The 10,000-nt window shown below is 35.5% G+C and overlaps 2 protein-coding genes across 8 annotated transcripts in view; one reads left to right on the top strand and one right to left on the bottom strand.

The window, feature by feature from the left end:
- ripply2 (ripply transcriptional repressor 2) overlaps nt 1-10,000 on the top strand; it is a 486,302-nt gene that overhangs the window by 367,784 nt on the left and 108,518 nt on the right. The window lies entirely within an intron of this gene.
- Nucleotides 1-10,000, bottom strand: part of mapre3b (microtubule-associated protein, RP/EB family, member 3b) — a 15,262-nt gene that overhangs the window by 777 nt on the left and 4,485 nt on the right. Inside the window, exons 3-10 of one of the 7 annotated variants that reach the window (XR_014030059.1) lie at nt 9,281-9,408; nt 7,099-7,244; nt 6,050-6,251; nt 3,676-3,824; nt 2,780-2,932; nt 1,119-2,160; nt 718-759; nt 1-679 (exon numbers count right to left, since the gene is read on the bottom strand). The exon at nt 1-679 is cut by the window's left edge and continues 770 nt beyond it. Coding sequence is in view for 2 of the 7 variants with exons in the window: in XM_081363691.1 (XP_081219817.1) it covers nt 2,095-2,160; nt 2,780-2,932; nt 3,676-3,824; nt 6,050-6,251; nt 7,099-7,244; nt 9,281-9,401 (837 nt within the window). In the remaining 5 variants the exon portion in view is untranslated. Of the gene's footprint in view, nt 2,161-2,779; nt 2,933-3,675; nt 3,825-6,049; nt 6,252-7,098; nt 7,245-9,280; nt 9,409-10,000 lie in introns of all 7 variants that reach the window. The other 6 variants (XR_014030056.1, XR_014030057.1, XR_014030058.1 and 3 more) reach the window with 6 other exon arrangements.

Here is a 10,000-nt window from a genome sequence, read left to right as displayed (position 1 = left end):
TAATGTAAACATGCGCTATGTATCAAACAGCAGTGAACTGTAAACAGTAGAGTGTTATGCTAGTTAAGAACATTAACACAAGCAATCAGTGTGTAATGCTCCTGTTGTTAGTGTGTAATGAGTGGAAAGTGCGCTAACCCTCTGCTAGTGTTCTGGAAGAGTGACTTTGAGACATGTTGGTGGTTTTGAATGTGAAATTAAACGCTGAAAGCTGGGAAGAGTTTGGAGAAAGTGACCTAGGTTTTTGAGGAAATGTGTCGTAGCGATTGTAAAGTCAACGTAAGACTCAGTGTACTTTCTCTACGCGTGATCCTGGTGTGATTGTGAATGCATTCTCTACAGCAGACGCACACCCGGATCAGGAGAGACTTCATGTGGACTCAGCCTGTCTGGGATTTCATCAGAGAAGCTTTCTAGGGAAACTTGTTTCTGTCACGGGATTTAAAAAAAAGTAAAAAAAAAAAAAAAAAAAGTAAAAAAAAAAAATCTCAAAATTCAGACTTTATTTCTCACAATTGCAAGTTAATAACTCAATTCAGATTTTTTTTTCATGCAATTTTTACCGCAATAGCGAGTTTATACAGTATTTCACAATTGTGACTGTTTTCTCGTAATAGTGATTTCAAATTTTGCAATTCTGTCTTTTTTTGCAGTAGCGAGTTTATATTTTGCAATTTGACTTTTTCGCAATAGCGAATTTTTGTTTTGCAATTCTACCTTTTTCCACGCAATAGCGATTTTATATTTCGCAATTCTGACCTTTTTTTCCCGCAATAGTGATTTTATATTTCGCAATTCTGACTTTTTTTTCCGCAATAGTGATTTTATATTTCACAATTCAGACTTTTTTCGCAATAGTGATTTCAAATTTAACAATTCTCTTTTTTCGCAATAGCGATAAAAAAATGTGCAATTCCGACTTTTTTTGCAATAGCAAGTTTATATTTTGCAATTTGACTTTTTCGCAATAGCGAGTTTTGTTTTGTAATTCTACCTTTTTTCCACGCAATAGCGATTTTATATTTCGCAATTCTGACTTTTTTTTCCGCAACAGCGATTTTATATTTCGCAATTCTGACTTTTTTCGCAATAGTGATTTTATATTTCAGAATTCTGACTTTTTTCGCAATAGTGATTTAAAAATGAGCAATACCTACTTTTTTTGCAATAGCGAGTTTATATTTTGCAATTCTGACTTTTTTCTTGCAATTACGAGACAAAAAAAAAAAAAACGCAAAATTGCAGGTTATAAATAGAACTGCAAAAAATAAACTCACTAATGCAAGAAAAAAAATTTGTGATATGGAAAAAATTGCCTTTATTTTTTTATGCAATGGTGGAAACAAGCTTCAATAGTATATTTTGTTTTCACCACAGAATAAAAAACTAAAATTGTGCAATTGCGAGTTATCACCTTGAAAGTTTGCTTCTTTTTTTTTAAATAAAAACTTTAAGAAAAATAAAGTCTGAATTATGTGATAAAAAGTCACAATTACCCATTTATTTTTTAATTCCTTGGTGGAAACAAGTTTCCATCGGTTTCCATACACTGTCCACTTAATTCATTGCAACTAAAAACCCTTCTAAAGTTAAGGAAAAAAAATAAAATAATAATAATAATAATAATATAATATAAAAAAAAAAAAAACATCAGCATCAAACTCTCTAATAAATTAGCTGATTGGAGCCCAAATAAAAAACTGTTAGTCAATAACCTTGGCTGTGTGTGTTAGCTACATCAGCACCGCAAAACATCAGTGTGTGTGTGTGAGAAAGTGTGTGAAAGTGTCACTGCATCCTCATTCAGGTTCAGGTTCAGTGCTCGAGTCATCTGGACTCTTAATTAAAACCCACAGCCAATAAAACATCAGCGTCACTGCATGAATTCACACCTCATTAGCATAGACACGCCCCTATTAGCCTATCACGCCACGCCCCGGTGTCTGCTGGAGTGTAAAAGAGGGAGAGAAAAGAGAGACGGCATGGAGGAAGGATGAAGAGAGAGAGAGAGAGAGAGAGAGAGAGAGAGAGAGAGAGAGAGAGAGAGAGAGAGAGAGAGAATGATGGGATTGCAGTGAGGAAGAAGAGGACTGATCAGTATTCATCCTGATCTCGTGGCTGATCGTCGATCTCTTCGTCCTCCGGAGGGGCAAACCCATCCTGAAAAACACACCAAACACGAATAAACGTTACGTTTGTCAGGGCTCGTACAGATTTCGTTATTATCTTTTAAATTCGAATAAATAAAATAAACCAATAAAACAAAATGCTAGAAATAAAGTGCAATTTAACTTTAACCATTGAAAGGATGCGATGACAAAGATATCAAATATATACATATTCTTTATTCAAAATGATTTTTTCTCTCATGAATATATGATTGACTTGAAGAATAAATTATGTATTATATACTTGGATCTTTATGAGCAATCACACTCACAGCTGTGCGAAATGCTTCTATATAAATTTTGTGTGAAAAGATCGTTTTATCAATAAAATTAAAAATCAATTTTGATCAATCAATCAAATCAATATGACTGGTTTCAAGGGTTTTCCAGGAGTAAACTTTCCAAAAGTCAAATTCAAGTCACCTTGTACGAACCCTGGTGTGTGTGGTCACTGTTTATGACGTCATGTGTAAAACAAAACAAAAAAATGCAATAGTTCATAAATCTGATGTCATGCCATGGTTAAATGAATTACATTAATAGCATGTTTAGTCGCACTAACTGACCACAATGCATTGCATTAACAGCGCCTGTGTTTCAATGCACGTCACCTCTGTGGCGTAGAGGACCTCCAGGACTTTGCCGAGGACGGGGTTCGTGTCGCTCTCGTGCTCTTGACACACCAGCTCAATGTCTCTGAGTTTGCTGAAGTAAAAATCTCTTTCTTTCTCCAGACCGCTGACCGTCAGCTTCAGGTCCATCAGCTGCGGGAAACACACACACACACACACACACACGGTTCAGTGAAGCATTCAATGACTCTCATCTTCATTTTCATAGTTGCTTAATCTTATTTATGTTTTGTCTGTGCTTTAGTACTTAATCAATTCTGGTTAAAAATCAATTGAATGCTAATCGAATGAATCGTGATGTGTTAAAGTAGCACACGATATCTGAAAATACATATTTAAATTAGGCTGCATTCTGCACTTCTCATTGGCTCATGCTTGTGTTCAGAGTTAAACATAATTATTAGTGCTGGACAACAATTAATCGCATCCAAAATAAAAGTTTGTGTTTACATTTTATGTGTGTGTATGATTATTTTGCATATATAAATAAAACATGTGCATGTATATATTTAAGAAAAATTTGTTATTTATATACAAAATATCTATATTCAATATAAATTGTGTATAAATATATACACAGTATATACATGCAAATATTTCTTAAATATATACATGAATATATACATACAAAATAATCACACACACATATATTGTGTAAACACAAACTTTTATTTTGGATGCGATTAATCGTTGCCCAGCACTACTGAAATACACATATTTAAATTAGGCTGCATTCTGCACTTCTCATTGGCTCATGCTTGTGTTCAGAGTTAAACATATATTTGTATATTATAAATGTGTATCTCCTTCTGCATTTGTAAAAACGCTATAAAAACCATTAAAAACAGCAGAAGTTGAAGTAAACTTGTGTTCACCTGCTGGTTGAGCTCCATGATCTCGGCGTCGCCGCCTCCGTTTCGTGTCATCGGGATGTTCCGCCTGATTCCAGTCGAGGGGGTGGAGTTTATGACACGCGGGGGGGCGGGCATCATTTTCGGTGCAGTCGGTGATGTCCGCTGGGGTCCTGTGTGTGAAAGGAAAGTCATTAGCCAATCACAACACACCACTTCACACAGCAGCCAATCACAGAGCAGAGGCTCATTCGTCAGCCAATGGAAATTCAAGATCTACTTCGAGAGTCTCAGACTTGATGAACACACACTTAAAATCCAAAGCCCAGAAACAGCACAAGAAAAACTCTATTTTCATTTCCTTACTTACTTACTTTCTTTCTTTCTTTCTTTCTTTCTTTCTTTCTTTCTTTCTTTCTTTCTTTCTTTCTTTCTTTCTTTCTTTCTTTCTTTCTTTCTTTCTTTCTTTCTTTCTTTCTTTCTTTCTTTCTTTTTTCACTCTTCCTTATTATTGTTTCTGTATTTTATCTATTTACACTTATTTATTACCATTATTGTTTTTATTTATATAAACATACATATTTTTTCTTTCTTATTATTTTTGTTCATCTTTATATTTTAGTTTACTGTATATAATAAAGAATGATAAATAAAAAGGTTAATAATAAAGAATATATATACAGTATTAAAATAAAACTAAAAATTATATATATATATATATATATATATATATATATATATTAAAGAATTTATAAAAAAAATTAAATAAAAACAAACAATATATGAAAAATCTAAAATAATAATACAAAATTAATTAAAAGAATAACTTAATTATTTTAAAAATAAAATAACTGAATACATATATATATATATATATATTCTTTATTATTTTATTATTATATATATAATAAATAATAAATATATAATAAAAATAATAAAATAAATAAAAATAAGAAAGTACATATATATTCTTCTGTTTTGTTATTTTATATATATATATATATATTAGGGCTATCAATCGATTAAAATTTTTAATCGCGATTAATCGCATGATTGCCATGAGTTAACTCGCGATTAATCGCATTTAATCGCACATCTTTTGATTTGTTCTAAATGTACCTTAAATTAATACTTTTCAAGTTTGTAATACTCTAATCAACATGGGCATGGATAATTATAGATGCTTTATGCAAATGTATGTTTATTATTGAAACCATAGTCAACATAGAGCATGAAGACGAGACATTGAAGATGTTTCAAAGGTCATAGATGTTTTTCAAAGAACTTGTTCATGTCTATTAGACACGTGTAGAAAGAACAAAGAAATACCAGGTTCCCATTCTCTTTCTTTGCACTGAGCAATTTACTAACACAAACATGTTTAGATTTTTGCATGACAGGGCAGCTCTTCTGAAAATGCTAAATGTACATTTAGCAGAATTATTACATTATAGTTTGTCTCTCTCTGTGCCTATTTTGATTTAGCTAAATTCTCCATAAAACTGTTTTCATTGGTATATTTTACTGTTTCTGTTGTCAAACAACGGAATGAATATGAAATAGTGACTGAAACGCGACCCATTAAGACATAACTAGCTCTCCCTTTCAAGATGTTAAGTTAATCTGCACAAAAATCCTGATAATCGAGCCGTCGTCTGATGAAATCAAATACACATACGATAAAGACAATATCTGTGCTCTGATTTCGGCTATACTTGTAAAATTAGAGAAGCAACATAATATCTGTGTTTAACTGAATTAAAGCGCTGCTCCTCCGCGCGAGACGCAGAGAAAGAGCGAGAGAGAGAGGCGCGCGCGCGTGCTGGGAGAGCAGTACCGGCGGTACCAGTAGATTCTCAGAAACTAAATAAGGTTTGGGCGCTTTTTTGAAGGGAAAAAAATCGCCAAAGGGGTCTGCAATGTCGCTAGGTTGGCAACACGGTGTATCTCCATTTCTCCAACTAGGGGTTGGGCCACGGGTCAAACAGAAAATACGCGCTGCGTTAATCGCGCGTTAAAAAAATTAGTGCCGTTAATATGATTTTCCGTTAACGCGTTATTAACGCGCTAACTTTGACAGCCCTAATATATATATATATATATATATATATATATATATATATATATATATATATATATATATATATATATAAAATAAAATAAATGGTGATATATTAATATATAGATTTTTTTTATCTCTCTTGTTGAAAAGCATCAATAAAGAGAATCAAACTGAAAACCAAAGCCAGAACACACAAGATCAGATCCGAAACAAATTCAAGCCTGCAAACAAACACAAAACCATTAGTTTGAGGTTTCTCAACGCAGGCGAGCGAAGCACACACAGACACACGCGTGCGGAGAGAGAGAGTGTGTGTGTGTGTGTGCGTCGGGTTACCTGCCGCTCTGGAGGAGCTCTTGGATTTGTGGAAAATGACTTCACCTGGGTTGGGAAGAGGTGTGATGTCTTGGCCTTGTCGCGCGAACTGAGGGTCGTACTCCTTCCCGTCGTAGTTGGCGTCAAATAACTTCTTAAACCACTGGACGAACTCGAAGTTGTCCTGAAACCTCCCTTTCACGAGCTTCTCCACGGGAATGATCTGAAATCAGACATCACGTGTAAGAAGGTAGGGCTGTCACAATATATCGCAATGCAGAATTGCAACAATATGTTTCGTGGATAGTTCAGCCAAAATAAAAATTACTGAGTGAGAAAAAATTCAAGTTTTCAGTTTTAGTGTCAGTTAAGGCGAGACACTACAGGTGAATAGGGTAAAATTTTAAAATAATAGATATCACCATGAAACTTCCTCAGTTGATTACTTACACAAGTCTATAAAAAAAATGTATTACAAGTTTTAGAAATTTGTATGTTTAATTATGCAAATTAGGCATTATCTCATTAAATATGCACGATTTTGCATACCGGTATATTTTCGGTAGATAGATCTGAACATATGATAAAGCCAGGAGCAAAATTATTTAACTAACTTCCTGGTAAATTCGGGAGAAACTTACAGCCGCAAGTAAACAAAATGCAATAAAATAAACATCTTAATGTATATTTTCAACGTTTTCTTTATAGCAGCTTGAAAGAACACATATTGAAGGAGTAAACTAGCCCAAAATCTGCATGAAAAATCTGCATGTTTTTGCCTGCCATGTCTCGCCTTAAACTAATGTAATGTATAATAATGCATATTTGTGGGTCCTGATAATGCCAAATGTCTGATGTTACCAGTAAAAGTGGCCTATACATTATTATAAATATATCTAGTGAGTGAAACATATTCATCTACAATAATTCTGTATTTTCAGCTTCAGGATCATGAATATTGTTATTCTGGTGTCTCTATTGTTCATTGGGTTTCAGCACCAAGTCCAAGACTATTCATTTACACACACAATGTAATATCAAATTTAGTATTTTAATCAACAAAATACTACCTTGTCGACGCTCATCCTCTTGAACGCCGCCTGCAACACTTTGAAGTTGTTGATGTATTCGTGCTCCAGTTTGGCCTGAAACTTCACCTTCCTCAGCAGAATAGAGCCGGGAAACAGCATGTCCATGAACTGGCAGTACGCCGCGCCTGAGGAACGCCACAACACAACCCAGCAAGTCGAGTCACATTTATTTACACAACACAGAGTGCTTCACAACAGCTTTACAGAGAGAACAGGACAATAATGCAACAAAGTTTGTGTCTAGAAGAAATTAGCGTCACAGTCCAGCTTAAAGCAACACTATGGCACTTTTCCTCAGCGGTCCCCCTACAGGTTAGAAGCGGAATTGTCCATTACCGCTGTGGTAAATCATTTAGCCTCCGGTCGCACACACGCTCGCTGTTTATCCAGCTCCGGCTTTGGGATGAACGATGTCCACAGACAATGTAGAGTATGATGCATGATTTCATGAAAGTATGATGTATTGCGACATCAGAAACGAAGAAAAACAAAATAATGACTATTGTAACGCTTGCCGTAAAGCAAGTCACATTTGTAGTTTTCTTATGTCTCATTAGAACTACAGAAACGCGACCCGATCTGGCAATCCTACATACTGTGGTAATATCAGATAAAGGACCGCAAAGCGAATCCAGAAGTGCCGTTCACCCTGTTACGACTTGATGAACCACTGATACGATTTTGGAAACATTATTTTAAGGTAAAAAATGTTACATAGTGTTGCTTTAAGTAAGTTCAGAGATGTTTCGTTTTTTTTATTTAGTTGTGATGTCATCGTCCAGCTCAGTTCAGTTCTCATAAAATGCTGTCAATGCAGGAGATCAATAATATTGTTGAATATTAAATTAAATGTTAAATTTAATGTCCCCAACTAAGCAAGACAAAAGCCACTAGCAACACCAGCAAACACATTAGGCCCTATTTTAGCGATCTAAGCTCATGGTCTAAAGCAAGTGCACTTAGGCCGTGTCCGAATCCACTTTTGTTAGTTTAATGACGGGACAAATGGTCGGTGCTCCCGGTGCAAGATCTGAAAGTGTCATCTCTATTCTCATAATGAGTAATGGGTGTGTTTAGGGCGTAATAAACCAATCAGAGTCTCGTCTCCCATGTGTGATTGTGTTTTGTCAACAATAAGCATAAACATTCTGCACTTCAATTTTGTAGTGTGGATCATTCATCGCGACATTTAAACTGATTCTCAAGTTTAAAGGGTTAGTTCACCCAAAAATGAAAATTCTGTCAGTAATTACTCACCCTCATGTTGTTCCAACCGCGTAAGACCTTCGTTCATCTTCGGAACACAAATTAAGATATTTTTGATGAAATCTGAGCCATGTCTCACTCCTCCATAGGCTTCTATGTGACCGAAACTTGCTGGCCCAGAAAAGTTATTAAAGAGATCGTTAATATAGTCCAAGTGACTCCAGTGGCTCAATCTTAAGTATATCAAGCGACGAGAATACTTTTTGTGCGCAAAAACAAACAAAAATAACGACTTTATTCCACTTTTCATTTCCTTCTCTCTGGGCCTCTAGTTGGTTCGCGTAGTCTTTTTGCGCAGCGCGTCTGTGTTACACGTCACCACGTAGGCTCACTATTGGCCGACGCCGGTCATGTGTGTGATGCGTGATGACGTGCAACACAGACGCGCTGCGCAAAAACACTACGCGAACCAACTAGAGGCCCAGAGAGAAGGAAATGAAAAGTGGAATAAAGTCGTTATTTTTGTTTGTTTTTGCGCACAAAAAGTATTCTCGTCGCTTGATATACTTAAGATTGAGCCACTGGAGTTACTTGGGCTATATTAACGATCTCTTTAATAACTTTTCTGGGCCAGCAAGTTTCGGTCACATAGCAGTCTATGGAGGAGTGAGACATGGCTCAGATTTCATCAAAAATATCTTAATTTGTGTTCCGAAGATGAACGAAGGTCTTACGCGGTTGGAACAACATGAGGGTGAGTAATTACTGACAGAATTTTCATTTTTGGGTGAACTAACCCTTTAAGAATCTGTGAATCTTTTTTTTTTGTGATTTTTTTTGTGTGGCCTTCAAACACCTTAAAATGCACATGTGTAGATCAGGAACATATAAATGTGTGTGTGTAATGTATGGGCCCTGGACGCACGCGCGACTGCTCTCAGCGCTAGCAGCGTACCTGAGCAGAGCTGCTCGATCTTGGTGTAGTTGAGGTGAAGCGAGTCGTTGACCCAGGCCAGCATGTCATGTCTGCTCAGGTTCTCGATGGTCATCGATGTGGAGTAAACGTTCACCGCCATCCCCTAACTACGGATAAAGCAGACAAAATCAGTGTTACACAAACAGCCAGATCAGCTAACAGTTACAGCTAACAGAACGCTAGTAGCTAACATTCTCAAAACATATTTTTCTGATACAAAATGTCAATAATTTGTGAACAAACAAGTATTCATTACTTCACTGAGCTCATTGTTTCTGCCTTTAATTATTACATTGTTTAAATTAAATTAATACATTTTTAGCTAACTGTGATTTTGTACATTTCTGAAATGCATAACTTAGACATCTTATAACAGATCGCTCTAAATTGTAATATGGACTCTTCTGTAAAGCGGATTTGAAATGATGTGTGTTGTGAAGAGCGCTATACAAATAAAAGTATTGAAAAAAAAAAAAGATGAAATATTAAATTTGTTTTCCTGCATGTCATGTGACCATTAACTGACATCATAGAACATGAAATATTAACTTTAAATCTAAAATTCTTAAAAGCTTTAATTCCCAGTTTTACAAGTTCAACTAGAAGTCATTAATACTGAAGGGAGAAACTGACACTCAAAACATTCTGACAACCAATGGCGTGAGTTTGGGGGCGGGACTCTCTGCTTGTCCGACCAAT

This window comes from Scardinius erythrophthalmus, assembly GCF_964197995.2.
Source record: "Scardinius erythrophthalmus genome assembly, chromosome: 4".
Taxonomy (NCBI): domain Eukaryota; kingdom Metazoa; phylum Chordata; class Actinopteri; order Cypriniformes; family Leuciscidae; genus Scardinius; species Scardinius erythrophthalmus.
The sequence above is the reverse complement of the archived record's forward strand: the minus strand, read 5'-3'. Positions and strand labels throughout refer to the sequence as shown.